Source organism: Geospiza fortis, unplaced genomic scaffold, assembly GCF_000277835.1.
Source record: "Geospiza fortis unplaced genomic scaffold, GeoFor_1.0 scaffold657, whole genome shotgun sequence".
Classification (NCBI taxonomy): Eukaryota; Metazoa; Chordata; class Aves; order Passeriformes; family Thraupidae; genus Geospiza; species Geospiza fortis.
In genome coordinates, this window is record NW_005054481.1 from 705,206 (window position 1) to 728,997 (window position 23,792).

General features: G+C 53.6%; 1 protein-coding gene across 1 annotated transcript in view; it reads right to left on the reverse strand.

Annotated features, from left to right (window-relative positions):
* CHD6 (chromodomain helicase DNA binding protein 6) overlaps positions 1-23,110 on the reverse strand; it is a 54,205-nt gene extending 31,095 nt beyond the window's left edge. The window contains exons 1-12 of the mRNA XM_031063090.1: positions 23,060-23,110; positions 13,337-13,830; positions 9,649-9,787; positions 8,976-9,125; positions 6,191-6,256; positions 5,678-5,736; positions 4,750-4,867; positions 3,535-3,621; positions 3,181-3,315; positions 2,765-2,886; positions 1,894-2,137; positions 1,287-1,463 (exon numbers count right to left, since the gene is read on the reverse strand). Of these exons, the coding sequence (XP_030918950.1) occupies positions 1,287-1,463; positions 1,894-2,137; positions 2,765-2,886; positions 3,181-3,315; positions 3,535-3,621; positions 4,750-4,867; positions 5,678-5,736; positions 6,191-6,256; positions 8,976-9,125; positions 9,649-9,787; positions 13,337-13,830; positions 23,060-23,092 (1,824 nt within the window). The 5' untranslated portion in view covers positions 23,093-23,110. The remainder of the gene's footprint in view (positions 1-1,286; positions 1,464-1,893; positions 2,138-2,764; positions 2,887-3,180; positions 3,316-3,534; positions 3,622-4,749; positions 4,868-5,677; positions 5,737-6,190; positions 6,257-8,975; positions 9,126-9,648; positions 9,788-13,336; positions 13,831-23,059) is intronic.
* Between the last annotated feature and the right edge of the window lie 682 nt (positions 23,111-23,792).

Here is a 23,792-nt window from a genome sequence, read left to right on the forward strand (position 1 = left end):
GAGCGTCGGGTAGGCCTGTGCTGGTGCTGGACAGGGACGCTGACAGAGCCCAAGCTCCTGTGCAGCTGGGGGCAGGATGTTCATCTTCAGGGCTCACACAGAGCAAGAGGGAACACCACGCAGAGCCATGGGACACCAAGGGGCAGCAGTGGCCTGCTGCTAGGGACAGTCTCAGCAGGGTGCTCCAAAATTAGCAGGGACAGGCATGACTGCACACTGGGAACAAAGGGGAGCTTTTCTTAGAGGTTCACCATGTAGGTACACGTGCAGTAAAAGGAGATGAGGTCCAAACAGCCCCCACGACCTGGGAGTGTGAGGATCAGATGATCTCTTAAGGAGAATGCTCTCCCTCCCATGACTGACAACATGGGCTTGGGCTTTAGGCAACACCAGGTGCTGGTCCTGGGTGCACCAGTTCCTCTGTCCCAGCACTGTCAGAGCCTTGGACTCACTACTCAGGCTAATCCTCCTGCCCAGTCTAGTGCAGGAAATGTCCTCAGGAGTGGCCTGCTAGGAAAGAAGGGTAATTGTAAGGTGGGAGACTCCCAGAGGACTTGTACAAAGGGAGGTGATGGCATAGAAGGGGGACCAGAAGCAACCCTGCTTTGACCCAAGCTCACAACGCAGCAGGGCCCTACACAAGACACAATGTCAGGGGAACAGCAGAGTCTTTTGGAACTTATGGGAGTCACAAGACGAATTATTTTCAGAGGCCTGGCCCAGCTACAAGTGAGTGTGATGAAAGCTGAGTACAGCTGGAAGATCCAAAAGGCCTGCTGGCCCTTGGTCCAGCTAACAGCAACGCTGCTTTTCCCAGGGCTGGAAAAGAGCTGCACATTCAAATAATTTCTCAGAGCAGCTCACTGATCCCTTTGTTAACCCACCCCTGGCATGGAGGAACATGTTTGCACAGCAGTAAGAAACTATCTCGAACACCACAGCCCTGCCAGGGCAGAAGACACAGCAAGGCCAGGGATATTGTGCAGGGCTGGCCAGCAACTGCCTCCATGTGCTGCAGCAGCTTACACTGGGCTGCAAGGATGGGCAGGGCTCTGGCAGGGAGCACCCCCACGTGGGAAGGCATAGGGGAAGGTAATATTCCACTTTGGCAAAAAGAAGTTTGTGAAGGCTGCAGGGCACCAGTGCCCCATCCATCAGGGGCCCTCTGTATGGTTTTCCTCTAACCTGGCACAGGGCCTAAGCTGCTGACAGTGGCATCTGATTGCTCAGCATGGTCATCTCCAGCCCACCCTGCTCCCAGGTGAACCTGGGCAGGACATGCTCACCAGGGCCATGAGCTTCAGCCCCTCCAGGAGTTTGCAGTTCCTGTTCTTCAGGCGATGTGCCTCGTCAATGACCACACAGCGCCACTGGATCTTCTTCAGCTCCGGGCAATCAGCAAGGATCATCTCAAAGGTGGTGATAACCACTTGGAACTTGAAGATCCCAGGGAGAGGGTTACCCTAGGGAAACAGAAACCAGAGTTTGAGTCCTGCAGGGTGGCAGCACACTGTCAGACCTCCTGTCTGACAGTATCAGTGTGAGTCAGTATCTGACTCTGAGCCGGAATTTCCCCAGAATAATCTCTCTCAAGCATTGGGCAGTTTTCTGCAAGCCTCCTTGATGGCCACAGGCTGTGTATCTCCGAACCAGACACTGCCTCAGGGCAGGCACATAGGCCTGGACAAGAAGCTGCAATCTCCCTGTTCTGCATGAGTTGTGGCTGTTCACTCACACACAGTGCAACCTGAGGCCATGCCAGCAAATGGGGCTGCAAAGATCATCTTTCCTTCTCCAAATGAACAAGCTCCACAGGCAGCTCAGTGCTTCCCAAGTAAAGGAAGGCAGGGCTGGAGGACACATGCCAGGAGGGCTGTGTGCCTCAGTCAGTACCTGTGTGTCCCTGTACACCATCTCGTACTGCTGGATCATCTGCCGGCTGATCTGGCTGCCGTGGTACACGATGGCGTTCATCTCCGTCCAGGTGCGGAACTCCCTCTCCCAGTTCGTGATGGTGGAGAGAGGTGCGATGATGAGGAAGGGGCCATGGATGCCCATCAGGAATATCTCTGAGAGGAAAGTGATTGACTGGATTGTCTTCCCCAACCCCATCTCATCAGCCAGGATGCAGTTCTTCCTGCAGAGACGGACAGGGTCAGGTCAGGGTGGCTCTTGGGGGCAGAAACCACTCTGTCACCAACTCTTTGATGGGATGCCAGGCACACCACCTCTGCCCACACTTCTCTGATCCTGCAGCATGGAGCGTGGAGGGACTTTGGCATAGTGGCCCAAGCACGTCTGGGTAAGCCAGCCAACTTCTTGTAACATCATGGATTCAAAATCAGCATGAAAGATGCTGGTTTTCAGGTACACATGAGCCAGGGCAAGATGCATCTGATGGCCTGCTGCAGCCAAGAACGTGCATATTCCCACCTGCCTGCCACACCAATCAGTCACCAATAGCCTGGCCAGTACTAAAAAGCCAAGTGTATCTTAGAATCATAGCTAAGCCCTACTATCTCCAAGACTCATCAGCATATATACCAGGGAGAACCATTCCTAAAAATTCAGTTGCAAAGCTAAAGCAAATACACTGTTTCTGGCAGCTGCCAGCCAGCTCCAGCACTTGAAGGACTCAGTGGCTGCTCTGTCAGGCCCGTTTGTCCACTCTGCTCCCCAGCTTCACTGCTCCCATGACAGCACACACAGGGCCTGCTGCCAGTAGGACTGCTCATGGCAGCACTGGGCTCCCTCCTCTCCTCACCTGTTGTACCAGTTAAAGAGCAGCCAGTTCATCCCCTCCAGCTGATACTCCCGCAGCTGGTTGCTGTTCTTGTACTCTCTGGACTTCTCCAGCTTCTGCCAGGACTCGGACGCTGGGCGCTCCTAGAAGCGGACAGCAGGAGCAAGGTCCATGGGAGATGCTAATGCACAGTGAGGCCAAATCCCACTGCTGGGGCTGCACATCAGGGACAACACTTCAAAACAGTCACTGACAGCTGAATCATAGCAAGGGCTTGGCCTCTGGAACCCACCCTCTGACCTCCAGAGGGGAGGATACAGGGCTTGAACTGCAGCACCAGGGACAAGGTCAGCACTGCTGGACTGCAGCAGGACACAGCCAGTCCCTGCGCCCAGGGCAGAGCTGCCAGCCGGGTACATTACCTCAGGGTACGTTACCATGTGCTTGATTTCTGGAGGGATTTGGAGGGCTTCAAACTCTTTAATCTTCCCTGGGTCAACATCCTCCTCCAGCTCCCAGGTGCTCTCCTCATAGGGCAGCGAGCACCACTTCACCAAGTAGTGAGTCACCTCCTGCAGCACAGAGAGAAACAGGCTCAGAGACAGGGAGAGTCAGCATCCCTCCACCCACCCTGTGCCAAGGGCCCTTGGAGACCGGGAAAGCTGTGCAAGGGAAGGCTGGGAAGGCTCAGGGTGCTCAGAGATGACCCACAATGTGCCCCATGGGGCCGGGCCTCCTGCCACGTCTCCTTCCTTCCCTCCATGGGGCTAGCAAGAGATGCAGCCTCTCACCTCCCCAGTGTCAGGGTCCTTTGTGTGAGCCACCTCCAGAATTCGATCTACCTCCACATAGTCAGGGTTGAACAAATCTTCATCAGGCTGTGATGGCAAACAGTAAAACAGGAGGTAAGTTCAAGGTGATTCCAGGGTTAAACAGATGGGCACAAGTAAACAGCTGCGGGGCATCTGTCCCCAGGATGCTGCTAGCTGTGTGCAACACACCAAGTGCCCTGGACACAGGTACAGACATCTGTCTCTGGGCAGGGAGGATGCAGGAACCTGGCAGAAGGCAAAGCTCTTTCTTTAGAGCAGTCACATGCTCCGTGCTGCCCTTGCTGGGAGGCAGGAATGTCCTCTCCAGCTTATCTGGCCCAAAGGTACAAGTCCTAAGCTGTCTGCTTCAGCTGATGTGCAGCATCCAGAGCTATGACCACCACAGTGCACAGCACCCAATGAACCCCATGGCTGCAAGGGGTGACACCTTGGTCTCAGTCTCTGCTTCCCTCTTGCCCCACCTGGCATAGTCCTTGGAGAGACATGGCCTAGGGCTTGGGAAAGAGAAAAATCAGGCTTCTACACTCACAACTCCCCAAACCTCAGTTAGTTACAGGAAAAGAGCATGTGCTCCTTGCTGAACTGTTGGTGGTACAGAGTGTTCCAACACATGCTTTTTTTTGCATCCTGAGAAAGACCCCAAACAGACTCGTGAGTGAGAAATTTGACACACACCCCCAGCTTTCCGCTACAAAGAAGAAATTTTCATAGCCTACTGGCCTAATTTATACTTACAAGGGGCAGTTTGAGGAGATCCAACAACTATCTCTGGAGCAACAAGATAAATTATAGAACACCTTTCATGCTAAGCAAGATTAATCTGCTTATAGAGCAGAGCAGGCAGGAGCTGCCCTAAGCCCAGATATTTATAGCTCCCTCTCTCCAACAGCATCTCTGCTCCACCACAGAAGCACCTCCAGCCCTATATGCTGCCCTCTCTCCCACCAAGCAACTCTTCCAGAGCTGGCAACACTTGTCACCCTGCTCATAATTCCACAGTGACACTAGAGGTGTCCAGGGCACAGTCATGGACCCTCAGCTCCAGCCCTGGTGCCTTTGGCCCTGGTGACAGACTGGTCTGGGCAGCAAGGTGCCAGGGGCAGCTCCTGGCCTGCTCAGCCATGGCACTGGGCTCAGAGTCAGGCACCACTGCTCACTGTGCTCCACTCTCACCTCTGTAAAAATATGTTTCATCTGAGCCTGCTTGTTCCGGAAGCGCTTTATTTTCTGCGAGATCCTGGGATCCTTCTCCAGCTCCTCCAGAGTTGCCCATTTACAGTGGAGGTAAGAGCTGCAGGGGGAAAAAAATCAACATGTGACCAAGAGGCCTTTGGTCCCAAACCATCCACCACACAGAGCAGCATGGATCTCCCAGCGATCCAGAGAATGCCCAGTCCATGCCTATGCCTATGCCAACCCAAACTGGGGAAAGCCATGCACCAGGACCAGGCCAAGACCAAGCACTGAAGTTGCAGCAGCTCCCTGCTTCCCACCACAGCTGGCTCAGGACAGTGATGCCTTAAGTTTTAGCTTTAATATTTTCCAGTATTTTATTTCATTTTTTTTATTGCAGATTCTGTACTGCATTAGTATATAGCTCTGAACTTCATAGAAAGTGTTAGCAAGTTCTCTTCACAGTTTAGTTAGACAAAACAATCCTTTTCCAGCCTGAGAACCAACGACCCCATTGCAGCTTCAGGCCCCAAAAGTGTAAACAGCAAACTGAGCAGAGCAATCCGGGAGGATGTGACTTCATAACCTGAAGCTGTAATTGGACAATTAACCAAAATATATAAATGGACCAAAATTTATAAAAATGTGAAACTCATGACTCATCGTCCATCTTGGGTGTAGCCTCAGCCAGGCTCTTGTACTGCCCAAAGTGTATCCTTTGAAGGCCTTTTTAATAAATCCCTACTTTATTCCTTTAACACTGTCCAGCCTTTGTTCTAGGTAGCCTCTCAAGGCATCAACAGGGATAGGAAAAAGGCATGCTGGGGCTGCAGCTAGGGAATGGGACAGAGGTGGGAGTGCACAGTCCTTGTTCCTGCATGCACAGGGCCCACAGAAAAAAGCACCACAAGTACAACACTGCACGTACAAGTTCCTGTACTTGACGTAGAACTCCTCTGTCTCAAATGCCAGGCCTCCAGGATGAGCCTGAAACCAAGGGAAGGAGAGTCAGTGACAGTCAGAGGCTGTGCAGAAGCTGGGGGGGCATTCTCAGCCAGCCCCTGCCTGGCCACAGGCTCCAGGGACTGAGCCCCAGGGATGGTGAGGACAGGCAGGCACACATTGTGCTGCTGCCCCAGAGCTGCAGTAGCCCTGGGGAACACGACATGAGACCACCCTTGAGCACGGGGAACTCCCAACACTTTCTGGGCATCAGCCCAGGCCTGACCCCTCTTCAGAGGCTTTCTGGTGCCCAGGACAGGAGAGGCACCACATTGATCCACAGCTCAGAAAGGTGCCAGTCTGGGCATACCCCAGCACCCCACCACAGAAGCAAGAGCACCAACTGCTGCTGTCTCGTGTCCCTGCTGCACAGGGCAGCCAGGTCCCACCCATCCTCTGCTCAGGGACTTCTAGCCCCACTGACATCTTTGCCACTCACCTCCTTCTGCACCATCCTGGAAGCAAGGATCTTCTCAATGATATTGGCATCATCCTCGGGAGGCTCCTGGGGACAGGAAAGGAGAGCTCTGTTTTTCTGGCTCATCACACACCCCTGGCACTCTCCCAGCACTGAACAGCTGCTTGCTCCTCTCCCAGTCCCCCAGCCAGGCAGAGCTGGCACTGGGAGCTGGGAGAGCTGTGCTTGGGGAGCCCCTGCTGGGTGTGAGGGTGTAGGTGCTGCCAGACCAGCTACACTCACCCTCTGCCTGTCCTCTTCAGGTCAGCCAGGCCACAGCAGTGTCAGGTTTGCTGTGTGAGTCCTTCCAGCTACACCAGGGCAGCCAGATGGAGTGAAAGGCCTCCCAGAAAAGAGGAGGGAGCTTGGGCACTTGCCCACGGACTCAAGGAAGGAATTATGCCAAAATTATGCACATTCCTGCTCCAAGGCACTCTCCATGCCACATTCTGGTCATGCCTTGGCAGTTGTACAGCCCCATAGTGCTGTATGGCCCCAGGGCCCCAGGAGAGCAGGCAGCATGTCTGTCAGGCCCTGCCACACGTCACCCACACGCTGTCATCTGCCCATGGCCACAGGACAGGGCAGGCTGGAGGCAGGAGGTTTGAAGTGCTGCCTCCTTCTCTTTGCAGGCTTCTTACCCATAGATACCCTCTGCTGGCACCCAGGGGCTCCAGCACAGCTCCTCTCACTGAGCACAGGCTGGCTGCAGGTGGCCCTAATGCTGTCCTGCTGCCAGCTCTGGGGAGGTGGAGGCTCTCCTGGCTGCAGCTGTGCCAGGATCAGCCCCACCAAATGCCAAGGGACAAGAGAGCCAGGCTTGTGCCCATCTGTGCTACAGAGGAGACCCACAGAGGAAGATGCAGGGGAGATGAGGGACGCCAAAAACATGGAGCCTGCTTGAGCATTAGAAATATCAGTTCTGCTTTGGCTACAAGACAGTACAGCAGAAGGAGGAGGAAAGTGCAGAGCAGAAAGCAGAAGAATTCTGTTCATTCCCTTCTGACAGAAGTGGAGTATGGACCAAGGCAAAGCAGCCCTGAGGTGTCATTTTGCAGACTAGAAAGTCTCTCAAAGAATGGCATGGGGCAGGCTAGGGAAGGACAGACAGGGCACCCCACACCACTCATCCCAAAATGTCTGAGAAAGCCAAGACCATGCCCAGGGCCACAGCACTCCTTCCATCCCCAGCCCAGAGGTGATTGCTGCCTTGGCAATATCCTTGAGTGCGGGGCAGGATGCTGAACCCAGCACCACAATGCAATGAGCAGGGAACAGCAGCTCTGCCTGGGCTCCTTGGCTGCCATCTTGAGGCCCAGAGCCGGATTTCTGCCCTATCTGGGGAACTCTGCCCTAAACTGGGTTAAGACAGCTGAAGGGAGCATGCAGAAGTGCTCCTGCCACAGCCACTGTGCAGTGCCTGCTCCCCTGTGCCCGGGCATCTGCCCTGGCACTGCTGGGCTCTGCTTGACTCTCCCACAGAGGGTCAGTGTGAACATGGCCATCCAGCAGTGCCATGGGAGCTCCCACACTTATCCACAGCCCTTACACAGGCTTCCACTGGTCTGTGGCTCACTGCTGGCTGTCTGAAGGCTGCTGGAGGAGCCCTGCAGTGCCCAAAGAGCTGTTTAGGACTGTGGCCAGGGTGCAGGGGGAAAGCTGCAAGACCAGGCCACGGAGAAAGCAGCCCTGAGGTTGCAGCACTCACATCCTGCCCTGCTGTCAGTTCTGATTCTGGGAGCAGCCACAGGCAGGCTCAGCTGGGCAGGCTGGCCAGGCCTGAGAGCAACCATCCAGCCTGGCTGCTTTGGACATCAGCTTTAATGACCCATCTGGAGCAGGAAAACCTGAGGTGGAAGTTTAGGACTGAGAGGAGAACAGGGTGGGAGCATGGACACATGTCAAAGGCAGCTCACACCCGCTGCTTTGAAAATCTCACTTGGAGAGATGACTGCCAGGAGCCCAGCTGGGACACAGCTTCAGGCAGAGCTGAAGCAGCACTGGAGCATGTCCTGTGGGTGTATGGCAGCCCCAGGCCAGGCATGGATCATCAGGTCAGGGCTTATCAACAGAGCTAATACCCACCAAAACCTTGGGAAGAGGGGACTAGAGAGGGTAACAGAAACACCATGAAAAAAACCAGTGACCATTATTAATATCTGACAGCTTTGTCAGTGACCAGAAAGATGCAAAGAGCTGCAGGGTCCAACACACAAGTCACAGACAAGGCAGGAAGGGGCAGCCAGCACTGAACCAGTGGGTAGAGGCAGAAGGACAGCAAGGCCCAAACCGCAGTGGCACTGGGTGGTCCCTGCCATGCTGCCCAGCAGATCAGCTCAGCTGGCAAGGGTCAGGCTGGCATCACTACACTCTGAGGCACTGATGGAGAGCAGCGATGTGGGCAGAAAATGATGACATGGCACCTACATAGCCCTCAGCCGGCAGGAACAAAATAGAGCAATCATGGACAGGAGCTACAGAGACCAAAGCCAAAGGTGGGCATGGGCAGTGGGTAGAACATGTCCAGCTGCGTCACACATTCCAGAGGCCTTAGTCTCCAAGCAGGAGGGGGACAGTTGGACCAGCATGCCTCTTGTCCATCTCACAGTTCCTGAAAAGCCAGCCTGAACCCTCCCAGACAGTCGCTCTCCCACCCCATCCTTAAGCTGGGACCCACCACTTCCTCAAGCCTCAGCGCTGACATTTTGGAATACTGTTCATGAGGCAGATCCCCCATCCCACACCCCCAGTCCCACCCCAGCACTACCTCTGCCTGCCACGCCAGAGTAGAGGCGGAGAGCGCCGAGGTTCGCCCAGCTCCCAGCACGGCAATTGTCTCGCCATCATCATCCACAACCTTGAAATCCAGGTCCTCGTTGTACTTCCTCCTCTTCACCTGTCGTCCTGAGCGCCGTTTCTGTACAGGGGAGGAAAAAGGGCAGTGCTGGGAGGCACGGACAGACCAAATACCTCCTCCTTGCTTGAGTGGCAGCGAGAAAGCCCCAGGGCTGCCAGAATTCCTTCCAGGCCCCAGCAGGATGGGGGTGGTAGGAAGAACAGGCACTCCTTGCAGCGCTGAGATCTCCACCCTGACCCACAGAGCCCCACCAGTCCCCAAGACATGAGGTAGAGAAGCCCTGTAGAGATGCAGGGCATGCAGCCCCCCAGGCTGCAGGGCCAGCGTGTTCCCCTGTGCTGTGCCAGGAAAGGGAGCTGCCCAGAGCTGTGGTGCAGAGGGACACTCAAGGCTGACACACCCAGGGCCCAGGGCAGCAGTGTGCATGCAACCCTGGGCCAACAGCTGACTTCAGGCTGACAGAAGCTGACCACAGTGCTGAGCATGCTCTCTGATTCCTGTGCCCAGAGGCCCTTGTTGTGGTCCCTCTGAGAGGCAGCCAGGATTTCACCCACAAACAGCCAGCTGAGGGCTTTGGACATACCTGGCTGTCAGCTGACTCCACAGACTCCTCTGGGCTCTGTACAGATGGGCTCAGGAGATCCTGATCCAAATCCAAACTGTTCACTGGTATCTCATTTTTCCTCTTCCCTTTCTTCTTCTTCTCCACAGGGGTGTCTTTGCTGCCGAGGCAGACTGACAGTTAGATCATGTCCTGGGGATCCCAGGAGAGAGGCAGCAGGCTCCACGCAGAGCACTGCTGCCTCTGGATCACCCAGAGGCAGCTCCAGGCTCCTGGGACCTCCCCCAGCACTGGGGATCCCCAGTCGTTGATGCTCATTAAGCACACAAAGTGTTTCTCCATCCAGCTCCAGAGCACCGGGATGAAAGGGTCCACCTGTCCTGCCTGGTGTGGAGGCTGGGTGCTCTCACCAGCCAAGGGAACAACCCCACAGGGGCTGTAGGAGCTGGGGTTCAGCTCACAGGGTCTAGCACAGGCACAAAGAGGATCTCTCCACCACCAAACTCAGTACGCCATGGCAGCAAGGTGCCTGCTCTGATCACAATGCTCCCAAACACATCCTGCGCTGACCAAAGTCAGAAATAAAGTTCAGCAGCTTCAGAGACAACCCATGTCTTGGCACCCTGGAACAGAACCTTCAAGTCCAGTCTTAGGAGCACTGGCCACACTGCTGGCCAACTCCTGCCTGTGCCACAGAGCTCTGCCAGATCCCAGTAAATCTTTACACCAAGCCCAAGCTGCTCCAGCTCACAGTTTGCGTTCCTGAGTCACAGCACTGAGCCCCCTCCCGAGGCAGCTGAGCAGACTGGTGAGAGCCTCCAGCTGGAGGGAGTTAAGCCCTGTGATCGCCACAGACACAGGAGGATGCAGATCCAACTCCCACAGATGCAATGGCCCATCACAGCAGTCACTGCCCACTCCAAGGGCCCGCTGGGAAGCTCTGTCCCACCAGGCAACTGTTCTCCATGCTGAGGTCACAGAGGGGATTTGGGCTCTGTGCCCATGAATCCCACCACCTTCCTGAAAAACATGGAAAGACAAGCCCAGACCCACGGCATGTTCTCAGGGTAAGGGCCACCTGCACAAGGAAACAGGACCAGGGAGCACCACAGCAAAAAAACGACTGCTCCCAGCATGCCAGTCCATCCTTTCCCTCTGCAAGAAACACTGTTAAAGGAATGGCTCCAAAGAGCTGGTGCTTGTCCCAGGGCTGAGCAACGCCTCCTTCCTCTCTTCCAGCCCCAACACTCATCCCCTCCACATCCCAGATCTGCACAGTGGCAGAGGAACCATCAGTTTCAAAGCAATGTCAAGATTTTAACTCCATTTGATAAGAAAAATCTCTGCTTGCCTGTGACTAGTGAAAAGTAAAGGCAAAAATCTGTTTTTCAGGCCAGAAATGCCCTGGCCATGCATATATGCCTAAATGAGAAGCCCTGAAAATGCTCTGTGAGCAGCGCTTCCACCAAGCAGTAACTCCCAAGATATTGATTTGTAAGTCACAATTAACAACTGCTTCATTCATGAGTCAGTCATTGACTATGATTAGAAATAATTTAGAAGAAATTATGCCACCATTATCTGCCACTTAAGAGGACTCACAGCAATCATTCCATCTGCACAGAGTACAAACTAACCAAAGCCTGCTGCTCACCTCTCCCCTTCCTGAGCTGTCAGGGTCCCCCAGCACCTCCCCAGCTCCACATGGCCAGGGGGCACAGGGGGATACACAGCCCTGCTCCCTGCAGAGCTTCCACCCTGACACCCATGGCCATCCCTCACACAGGGGGGTTTGCTGGTGGCTGACCCAGAGCCCAAAGCAAGTCTGAAAAATGGCTCAAAGAGGGGTTACAGAGGCAGGGAAGTTGTAAAGGGGATTGCACTCCCAAATCCCATGGGCTGGACTTCCCAAGCAGCAGAGCTGGAACTAGGTCCTCCTGGAAGGCACAGATGACTGGGAGGAAGCACCACAGGCTCAGGCTATACTGGGATAGAGCATAAGGAATGCACAGAGCTTTGTGGAACTCCCAGACTCCCACACACAATTTCTTCTGGTTGCATGATGTGTTACAGTTATATTACATCGTGTGGCTTGCATTAAGTGGCCTCTCCACCGGGGCTCTGCTGGTACCCAGCACGGCAAGCTGGCTGCCCTTCAGCCCCCCGTGGTATGCCCAGAACCTGCTGTGCCCAAGTGGGAGAGCCAGGGTTTCCAAATCTGCAGCTGGGGTTACCCTGCCACAAGCCCCATCTCTGGCACGGTGATGTGTCCACCAGTTACTCACAACAGGTTGCACAGTCAGGGGCTGCCCTGTCTGCAATGATCAGCACCCTGTGAAGGCACTGCTGGCAGCCAAAGGACCTACAAGAGCCATGAATGCCTTCACAAACCTCCATGGCCTGCTCTTCCCCTGGGTTCCCCTGCTTTGGTGTGGTCCCACAGGTCCTGCTGCAGGGGCAGATCCCTGTGAACTTCCTGCATGGCAGGTCCTTACTGGTGGAGCAGAAGTGTCATTAGGAAAACCAGATAGCTGCACCCGTCATCCCAGGACCCTTCTTGGGGTGCAATGCTGCATGCACATGGGCTTCATCCTTCCCTTCCTTGCCTGCAGCCCATCTCCTTCCCTCTCCACCTCTATCCCTCTGCTGCAGCCTTCCCTGGGGCCTGGAGGAGCCCCTCCCTCACCTCCCAGCAGTGACCGCTTGATCCGCCCATCCCCTCTGCTCTGGCTCACCAACTCATCATGAACATCTGCAGAGCCCTGGGCTCAAGGAAGAGCACAAGTGACAGCACTGCACGGCTCAGGGATCTGCTGGGGACATGGCACCCAGCTCTCGTCCTGCTGAGCAACCCACACCTCCTCTTGTCCACAAGCAGCCCATACCAATGGCACCAAAGGCCGCCCCAATGGCAGCTCCACAGCATGGCCTCTCCAGGATCTGGCTGTCAGTGAGCTCTGAAGGAGGAGGGCTGTGGAAGACCAAACTAAACCAGTGCTCTTGAGACTTGCTCTGCTCCCTGCACACACTCTCCATTAAAAAGAAACCAGAGCTTCTGGCCAACCAGCCTGTTAATTAAAAGGCTGAGGAATTACCAGAAACAGTGGCGCTGGCCTGTGCAGGTCAAGGGAGTCCTCAGGCCTCCCTCCACTGCTGGCTTTGACTGTCAGCCCAGCTCCACAGCTGCCAGAAAGGACAAGTCCTCCAGGAGAGGGAGAGGGGATGGGATCTACTCCACCATCCTCCCAAGCCCGAGCCAAGGGGAGGCAGGCTGCTGGCCCTGGGTGTGCAGAGTCCCTCACTTGCACACAGTCCAGGGCCAAGTTTTTCTCACTCATATACCTTCTGCCCAAGCCCCAAATCATATATGACAGGCCCTCTGCCACACAGCACCTCACTGTCCTGGTGGTACACCTCCCTAAAGTCCCTTTTGCCCCAGGATGCTCGGCACAAAGGCCAGACCAAGGAGAGGCCAAGACTCTCTGGTCCTCTTGTGGATCTCGAGTCTCACAGGGCCATATTCCCCAAACAGCACCTGCCTGTCCCATCTCTGCATGGCCAGAGAGCTCATCCTGGCATCCCAACCAGCACATCCAGCCTTCAGACCAAGTTCCTGCACACCCAGGGCTGCTCTTTCCCAGATGCAGCTCATGCAAGACCACAGCCCTGTCCACAGCAGGCACAGGGAAAGTGCCACACCACCACCCACCTGCTCTTCTTGGATCTTGATCTGGGGGCTGGCTCAGAGCCACTCTTCTTGTCTTTAGGCTCCTTCGGGGCTTTGGGTTCCCGAGGTTTCCGGGGCTTCTTAGCCACCTCCCTCTGCTTGGGCTCCTTCGGCTTCTTAGACTCCTTCACCTTTTTAGGCTCTTTTGGTTCTTTAGGCTCTCTCCTCCTCTTTGGTTTCACCTCCACAGCTGCTTTATCTCCTCCTTCCTGCTCTCCCAGATCCTTTTTCTTCCGTTTCTTCTTCACCCCCGTGCCCCCGCTGTCCTGCATCCCATTCTGGTTGCTTGTCCGCTTCTGGGCAGCCCCATTGGGCTCCTCCTTCAGGCACTGGCACTGGCCACCTGTGTTCGTGGCTGTCACTGTCACCTGGCGTGGCACCTCGTCCTGCTCTTCACTGCTGGCAAAGGTGTCCTGCGTCCTGCACTCCCAGGCAGACGACATTGGGGAGAGGCTCAGCGCTTTTAAGCTTGGCGGCTGCGGAGAGAACGCAAAGCGCCGGGTGAAGCAAATGGCACAGCTACAAACAGCGGGTGCCCGGGGGAACTGCAGCCCCACGAGGCTCCAAGCACCCAGTGCAGCACAGCAGCATCTCTCAGCATTTGGGGACCATGGCTAACAGCCACCATGAGCAGACACAGCTCAACAGGTGGACCCCCCCGGTCTCTGCCCAACAGAGGCTGACAGACAGAGGCCTTTTGGCTCCCCCCAGCCCACGCAGGTCCCAGCAGAGATGGCTGGCCCCAGTGTGTGCCTCAAATCCTGTTCTGCCTTCAATCAAACACTCCAGACTTCACTTGGCTAAGGCAAGAGCAACCTATGCATCCACAGCACTTCCTGCCTGTTGCCCTGAGCCAGAGATTGTCGCAGTAGGGCAAGGAGAGGGAATTAGGGATACCTAGCAGCCTACAGAAACAAAAATAGGGTTCCCAGGTCCATCTGGTGCAGAACTTGAGAAGAGAAGGGTTAGACCAGCACTGTTCACAGGAGCTGGGTGTGTGCAGCCTCTCATCCACCAGCATCCCCAAACCCTTCTCATCAGGGCTGTTCTCGATCTGTTCCTGCCCCGGTCTGGATCAATACTGGGACTGATACCCAATCTACATGTCCTTAAAGATCTGCCAGCTCTGTTCCACTCCCTTGTCCCAGAGGGCAGTCTCCCAGGGAATCCCACTGACTATCTCCCTGAAGAGCTGGAAGTCTGTTTCCCTAACACTCATTGTCAGCACTTGGCCTGGATCCCTGTGGGCATCAGGTGTCCCAGCCTGCCCTGTCACAGGAGCAGTGCTGGTCCCAGTCAGCAGCGACTGCTTCCATCTGGAGCAACCAGAAGCCTCTGGTGCAGGCCCTGCCATGAACAGGCCATCCAATGCCAGCCTGTGGGACTCAGGCACACAGCCAGGGCTCACACAGGGAGCACATGGACAGAGAGGTAGGGAGACCAGGCTGCTTCCACCGAGTGCTGCAAGCCCAGAAACCATACTCCCAAAGCTGGTCTATTTTGAGGGGAGAATGCTTCATGTTATGCTCTTGAAGCACACAGCAAGCTCTGGCCATGCACGCAGGACTCTGCTGCCAAGTACAGTCTGCAGTGAGAGCCTGGCGCACTGCCACGAGCCAGGGAATGGGATTTTTCTACTACCCCTCGATGAGGTTCAGTTTATCCTGGCTTCTCGTCAACAGGAAAAGCCTAAGAAAGCAGAGCCAGCTTGTGCTCCTGCATGGCTCCAAAGCACCCTCACTGCTCTGCCTGCAGCAGCCTGGCTGGTTCCTCATGGCAGGCAGGAGCTCACTGTCCCTGGGCAGCTGCTGCCGGAACATCGGCTGCTGTCCCTGTGCTGCAAGAGAAATCACCTCTGCTTCCAAAGGGTGACAGCCTGAAGGGCTGGGATCACACTGAAGGGGACACAGCACTCACTGCAGGGAACTGCTGCAGCAGCAACCTTGACCTGAGTGGCCTGAGATACAGGTGTCCATGAGCCATCAGGCTGCCCACTGCTGTGACTGGGCTACCGGTCACTGTGTCTGCAGCCATGGCCAGCACTGACACACCACCATACTCAGATCCCCTTCGCAGGAGAGGAACACATGTAGCTGCAGGAGCCTAAACCTGGCAAACCACAGTCCTGGGATATGCTGCAGCAGGGTAAGACAGGCTGCTCTGGGTTGCTCTGACCAGCTGGGAGCTGCTCTGGGCAATGCTGACCCTGAGGGGGCAGGGGTGGAGCAGGGCAGGCAGTATCTCTGTACGCCATCTGCCCAGGCTGGTCCAGCACAGGCTGCACCCACGCCTGTAACCTTGGGTGCCCATGTACCTGGGGGCATTCAGTACTTTGTAGTACTCATAAGGTAATACGTCTAAGGTATTGGGGAAAACCACTAATTTTGGTTAAATCCTGCTGCCCTTCTAAGTGGCATCTACTTCTCAAGGTGTGAGGCAGTCTCCTTGTCACATGCTCTGTACAATTCAGTTCTGCCATCCTCCCCCCGCAGAGCTCTCTTGGCCCAGCTAAGGCATAGGTGACAAGTCACCCTCTCCTCACAGGTAGGCTGTGCCAGCTCTCAGGCCACCTGCCTTATCCTGCTCAGTGCTTCTTCCAACCTCACTGGCTATGGGGTGGCAGTAGGAAGCACAGAGCATCAGAGGTACCACAGAATAGTAGGAGGGCTTCTGCTCTGTTCCTTTTCCCTTTACAAACCACGGAATGCACCCTGGAACAACCTGTAGGCAGATGCCAAACTCAGCCAGTGCTTTACAGTCTCCTCCAGGAGCAGGGACAGCCCCCAGTGACGACACATACCAGGCTGGTTCTCCCATACTACCAGGAGCATCTTGAGACTTTCCTCAAATTTTCAGCCTCCCACTCCATTTCAGCAGCTCAGATGACTGCAGGAATCAACCAGAACCCTTCTTTCCCTATTTGTGCTGTGAAAGCAGCAGCATCTTCCCTGTATTTGGTTTCCTTGCCTTTAACCAGTCACTAATTTACAGAAAGACCTTTCATCAGGACAACACTTCACATGTTTACAAGCATTCAGTGAGAAACCTTCTCAGCTGCTGGTTGGGAGCCCCTGAGTCTTGCACCAGCCCAGCCCAACTTCAGCCCTGTGAGCCAGTTATCTTTAAAATCCCCAAGAGATTGCAAGGACTAACTCTGCTTTGCAAAAGTCATGTTGACTATTCACCAGTGTAGTATTTTCAGAAACAAAGTGCTTAATTATTATAGTTCCTAACTATTTACTCAATACCTAAGTGAATCTATTGACCTTTAGTTTCACATTTACTCCCCTTTCCCCTTCCATGGTCCTAATGGGTGATGGCCCAACACTATTTATTAGCAATTCCAAATCTCACAGTGTTCCTTTACAACTCCAGAGTAAAGACCCTCAAAACAGGTGGCTTATGTGACTTTGTTTAAAAATATCTTTGCCACACCCTTTAAGGGCAACCTTCTGATGCCTCTGGCAACAGAGATGGCTCTGGGTAGAGAGCGTATTTAACTGAGCTGTTCTGCCAACACTCACTTTCCATGAGCCCTCACTTGACCTCACCCTATTTACTCTGTGACTCCTCTTAAAGACTTTTTAAATCCCAAGAGAATTGGAAAAAGATCTGTTATTAGACTCCAGGTCTTCAGTGGTTCCTAATGTGATGCCCTGCCTTGCTACAGGGTTACTTTTAAATTCACAGAGCATGCGTCCTTTTTCTTACTATCACTTTCTTAAACTAAATAGAAACATAATTTTCCATTCAACTGCCCATTCTACATACCCATTTTACATGTATCCCTAAGCAAGCAGCTTTGTTGTTTCTGGGTATTTTGGAGTGGAGAAGTAAAGATGATGACTTCCACAATTTGGTAGAGGATGCCCATCTCTGAACCTATGGTAAAATAATCCAGGCGTGCTCTTCTTCCCCAGAACACTTTTTATCCCTAGAACTATGCTTTTGTACTGCCTCTCAACTGGATTTTTTTTTTGTGATGATTGTAATAATTTCACATTTCCAGAATGCACTTTGTGATGTTTTTTTTTATTCACAGAGGAATCTTCTATAAATTACATTTCATACAGTCCTTCAGCATCAGCTGGAGCAGGGAGTCTTGGTCCATGTGTCTAACTACTGTCAAATAGAAGATCAGGAGAAAAAAAAATGTTTAAAAACTCCCCAGAGAGCTGCAGAGACTAACAGAGTGCACTTATAATTGTAAGACCCCATTCTAGGGCAAAACCAAGGTCAGGGTGGGCCTTAATGGTGTGGTGTGTTTCCTTAACTTAAAATTCTTTTGTTTCATTTATAGTCTCAGCTTGAATGCCAAGTTTTTATTCAGGATTTGGTGGAAAACACCACCAGGAGGGGGGAGGCAAAGCAGCTCCTGCCCCTGTTACTCGAAGAGCTCCCTCCCCCAGACTGCTGAGCCTGTGGGATGCCCTGGCTGCTCCAGCCCATGAGGCTCACACAGCACCCTGGATCCTCTGCAAGCCCCCCAGCAAAGCTGGGTGCACAGGCACGTGAAGGGACAGTTAACCAACTCCCCTGGCACATGCATGGGAGCTGAGGAGCAGGGAAATTCAGCAGTGTTTGCCCCACACCTGCTTAGGGCAAGGCCAGCAGGACTGCCTATGGTGAGCCAGGGACAAAACCTGCAGCCTCACCTGCCTGCAACAGGTACCTGCAAGGGGAATAACAGCAGAAAAGAGGGAACTGCAAACAGAAGGTGGAGAGGAGAAGTAGCAACATCTGCTGCCCCACAAAGGAAGCGCTGATTTACACAGCTTATGCACTTTCAGCAGCAGCAGTAGTAATAATAATAATAATTAATAATATCTGTGAGAGACAGGAGCAGAGAAGCTCCTCTGGCCCCACATGGTAGGAGTCACATGCCAGCACTGCCAGGAGATGCGATGGGGATGAAGGAGATGTTGCATCCACACTGCTGGGTGTTGGAGCCTGATCCATATCCAAACCCTGCACTGTCCCATGAGTTTGGGTGCAGGAAGGAGAAAAGACCAAAAGTTTCATGCCTAGCACATAATCCATCCTGCAGGCTTTCCTCTCCAAGAGCAGTGTGGCTCTTTCCCAGCAGGGCAAAGCTCTGCCCTAGCCTCAGGATCTGAATGGCAGCTCTGTCTAGTAAGAAGGCCACAGATGAGCTCTTCCAATGGTCACAACACCAAGAGCAGATCCACCTCCTCTGGCAAGCAGGCTCAGATGACATCCACACAACACAGCCTCACCAGGCAGTGCGACCACAGCCAGCAGCACATGCCACCTTGCTCCCAGCTGCTAGGACCAGTCAAGCCCTGTTTGCTGCATGCTTGGCCAAGCTTTCCTGCAGCGCATCAGGAGAGCTCTGCAGAAGCCTGCATTTGGGTCTAGGGCATGTATCAAACCCCACAGAGATCTGTTCTGTATGAGGAGTGTCCACAGGGACCCTGACTGCAGGGGTCATAAAGGTTTCCATGCTCTTTAGGCAGGGACTGATGCCTGGGGGTTGCCCACCCCCCCCCACCACAAACCAAAGCCACCAGCCAGCCTACCACTGCAGGATGGGCAGCACGACACAGTTCTGCCTTCCTGAGATGGTCAGGCTGGCCCCTCCAGCCCAGTCTATCCACACAGCTGGTTGCAGAGCCCAACAGGAGCAGAACAGGCAGCTTCTTTGACACAGAGGGTTTTGGCAGGCTGGTGAGCCAAACACTCCAGCAGCCCCATCCCCACCAGCGCTGTGTACAGCATGGGCTGTTGTGCTCAGGTTCACAGTGTCTGCACCCCTTGTTTCCAGTTCTTAATCCGATACAACAAGAAGCTAAAAATATACAAGTGCCACCTTCCATCATGTCTCTGAGCAGGCTCTGCAGTCACCGTGGCATGAGTGCAGTGGAGGTGGGGCCTGGCTCTGTTCCCAAGATGCTCCACCACAATGCAGCTCTCAACAACTACAGCTCCGAAGCTCTGTCCGGCGACAGGGCCAGCCCTGGCAGGGGGCACACGTGTGCCCACCATCCTAGCAGAGGGAATGGGTGGAGCAGAGGGCAATGCTGCTGCCCTGGGCTGTCCAGGCTGTCCTCCCCACGCAGGACGAAAACCTGTGCAGCCCTTGGAGCTTGGGGAAGACCCAGCACTTGTGGCTGTGTGTGCAGGAGAAGGGCACCCTGGCAGCTCACTGCTCCCCCACCCTTCACCCTTACAGAGTGAGTGCCCAAAACTCCACCCCAGCATCAGGGGGTCATCAGACCTGACAGTGTCACCATGACAAAAAAGGCCACAGGCAGCCTGGGACAGAGCTACAAGTGCCCTCGGGCTTGGACAGCCCTGCCCCTGGTGCTGCTCCCACTGCTCAGGAGCCTGCCACAGCCTCGGGGAACTCTGGTAAAAACCCCCAACTGCATTTGCAGGATATGAGACAGCAAAGCTCACTTTCACATAAACAGACCCATAAAATTCAGGAAAGTCCTTCATTTTATGCAGTGAGGGCTTGAAGCAAAGGCAAGCAGAGCTCCCCCAGATGCTCCCAGGGTCTCCCTCTTGCAAGGGCTGCCCACCCAGCAGCCACAAGATACCTGCAGCCCTGGGCTGTTCCCAATGCCTCCCACTGCTATCTGCAGACTGCAGGGGATCCAGCCATTCCTGCCACTCCCAAGCCCAGGATGGAAAGTCAGAAGACCCCTCCAGGAGAAGGCTAAAGGGTCACAGGACTTTCCACCTCTCTGTCTCAATGCAATTCTGCTCTGCTCTCACAGTCCATGCAGGATGGGAGCATTTTCATGGCTGTAGAATAAGGAGATTTAGAGGCACTGTGGGATAACTGCATTTATTTTATTCATTATTTCTCTGGCTATTTAACAAGTCAGAGTTTGGAAGAAATAAAGAATAGAAAAGACCCTTCAATGCCCAGGGACAAGCAGGACAGGAGAGACAGTCCAGGGAATGATGGTGCTGAGCCCTCAAAGGAAATCCATCACTTGTCATTGCTTTCGGGGGTAACCAGGCAGTCCTGTCCCACCTCCACCAGCAGACAAGGCACCCTGGCATGAAAACTTGTGTCATGAGACAAGTGACAGGTTTCACAAGTTAGTCACAGCTTGATGACAAATGTACCAGATTTTTGTGCATCACTAAGGAAAAAGAGTTGTGGAAACACAGCCCCTGCCTTTGCTAACAACAACCCCTCACACGAGTGAACCAGCTGGCAGTGCCCTGTAACCCAACCCATCATAATTTGCACAGGAACAGAAGCACTGCTACAGGGGGCACCAAGGGAGCACCGAGAGGAGCTCCTCCCCAGACATCCCACTTTGAGACCCCATCTCTCCAGCCGAGATTCCTAATCCACTGGCAGTGAACACAGGGAAGACAAAGCACTGGCCTAGGACAGCCAAGGACCAGGGAAAGGAGAGAGTACATCCAGTATTTTTTCCCAAAGGCAGTTGACAGTTCCCCTGCTGTCACCATGATATTTTCTGGAAAATCCCTTTGCCAGGATTTCTTCTCCTGGCAAAATGAGAAGCCTCAGCCTCTCCATGTTTTGCTCCCCTGGAATGTGATTTGGAGAATTGTTTACTCAGCACGTGAATTGTTTTTAATTAATGACCAATCCTAGTGCAGCTGTGTCGGGACTCTGGTCACTGACAAGTTTTTATTATCATTCTTGTTCTAGCCTTCTGATGTCTCCTTTCTCTTTCTTTAGTACAATTTTAGAATATGGTTTTCTTTTAATATAATATAATCATAATATATGAGCCTTCTGAGAACTTGGAGCCAATTCTCATCTCTCACCTTGTCCTGGGGACTCTCACATCAACACCGCAACACCCTGCCATCCTCCACCAGTATGAAGGATACCAGCATTTTGCCAATCTTTTCATCCATGGGCCTGATCCTACACACCTTATGATGACCAACATGGAGTTTCTGCAGGTGAGAGGCTGCCAGGGAAACATATGACTTTTGAGAGCCTTAGAACCACATAAGCATCTCATCTTCTCCAGAGAGACTGTTCAATGGAAGGCAACAGCCCCTCTTGGTGCCATGAGAAGTCTGTTTACAAGGTGTGGGCACTCCTTAGCTCAGGTGTCCAGAGTGATGTGGAAGGCCACCCCTTGTGAGTTTTGCCCCCAGTGCTGCTTATCTGAGCATGACAGGGAGCCACCTACCCCTTCACCACCTCAACCAGGCACCCAGAATGCCTGCAGGAGCCCTGCTTGGCCAGGCTTTCTTCCAAACACTGAATTTGGGAATGCTGCACCCCACCTCATGACATGCTGCAAGGTTCGTCCTACACTGCTGCTGGCTTAGAGATCTCAGGAGATGAGCAGCTGGAACACTCTATCCCGCCTTCCTCACACCACATGCCTTTATCTCTCTCTCAGATTTTATCTGCAGCAATAGCTATAGAAAACAATTTTCAGCTGAGCACTCTAAAATCTCCCAATGGTGGGGAAGGATGGTTTTGCCATGCTTAAACCCCATGTCATTTCAGTAATCCCACTCCAGAGCAACCAAACATGCTATATTAGCCCAATGAGTGGCATGAATTTCTTACCTGGGCTTTGCTATCAGAGGAGGGAGATCACCAACCCACACCCCAAAGCATCCTGCTCTCCTCCAGAGGCCTTTGCTCTGCCCTATCAGGAGCAATCCAGCCATGCTGGTACACAAGACCTTCCATGATCCCTTGCTCCTCTTCCTCACTTTGAGGCTGGTTCTGCTTCTTCACATTATCTTCAGGACACACTGCTAAACTCATTACTTCCTACAGTACTGGTGCTCTGAACACACACCATTCAATATCTGCAGCATTTGCCTCGCTAGAAGCCCAGAACAGCACACTGACCTCTTCAAAACACCTCCTTCCCTTCCTCCTCCCATTAACCTGCCATGGCAGTGTGATCTGGGCTGCCCTGAGTATCACATGCTGTTCAGCACTGATTAGAAATGGCACAGGCTTGTGCTCTCAAGCAGATTTATCCCTTTGCTCAGTGTTCACTTGAATGGTTTCCTATTAAAAGCAGCGCCGACACAAATTAGCTCCAGGCAGACCAGTTTGTTTTATACCTCCAGCCATATTTCAGCCCCACAGGCAGAGTGGCTCTCCATGCATGTAACAGGTCCTTTCCCGTCAGCAGAGTGCCACCAGTCAGGCTCTTCCCCTGCACACACTTAATACAGAGACCACTGGCTCATAAACCTCCTCTGGGAGCAGCAGGCTGTTATGATCCAATGCAGCAATCCAGAAATGACAGCTTTGTGAGATGGGATTTCTTCTGAGTAAGGGAAGAAAATTCCCCCCTGTCCAAGCTCTCACAGCTCCCAGACATGATGTTCCTGAATCTCCCAGCTGGTATTAGTCTTGGTGTATCATGTTAGCAGCAGCAATCACAGCAAACATGTGGCTTTTTAAGGAGATTACAGCAAGAACCAATATTGTGGACTTTGAGACTAAAAGAAGGGCTGCTCCTCCACTGGGGCAGCATCAAGAGCACTTCCACTGCTGAAGATAAACCCCACTTTGTCCAATGGTCCCATCAGGCCCACCCACTCTGGGGTACAGCTCATGTCCTTGAAATTTGACCTGAGCTGCACCCCTGCCTGGAAATTCAAGACAACACTTGCCCACCACACATCAGTTGCAACAATTTACACATGGGACACGGTCCTCAGGCCTTGACAGCTGAATTGGGAGAAGGAGAGAGGGTCACAAACCTGCTTTTCTTTTTTCTGTATTTTCATTATCATCAAATCTGGGATGAATGTTATTTCTGCAAGACACAACACAAAAAAAATTCACAATGATGAGACTGCTGAATCTCCATCCTTCTATTCATCCCTCCAGAAGGCTGATCCAACCCCAGGGCTGCTCAGAGCAACAAAGCTGCCAGAATGAAACTCTCAGGGACAAGCTTGGGGATATCTGCTCTGCTGAGCCACGGCAAGAGCCCAGCCACAGTTATCACCACAGCTCAGCTGCCTGAAACCCACCAGCCAAGACCAATATGGCAGCCACAGTCTCAGCAAGAAGCAGCACGTCTGGGGTTTGCACAGAACACACTCCAGCTCCTCAGAGCCCCAGGAACAGCCCAGGCCCTGCTGAGAGATTTGTTGGACACTGCCAGCCCTGCAGCAGCAGAGGGAAGTAAACAAACCAGCCTCTGCCAAGCTGCAATGACAGCAGCAACAGACTGGAGAGGATGCGGGAACTTGCTGTGGGCTGCTCCCTATGACCGTGACCATGGAACAGCTGCTATGGGGACAAAGATGGGCCAAGCAAGGAGGACAAGAGCCATGTCTCCCCTTAAGCAGCCCCAGGTGCAGTGCTGGGGCTGGGCTGGCTGTGTCCCCAGGCCTGTGCCCCCGCAGCGGGGAGGACCCTGCATGAGTGGCACCCACCTTGTAGCCTACAGGGAGGATGGGCTGAGGGAGGGGTCATTTCCAAGCA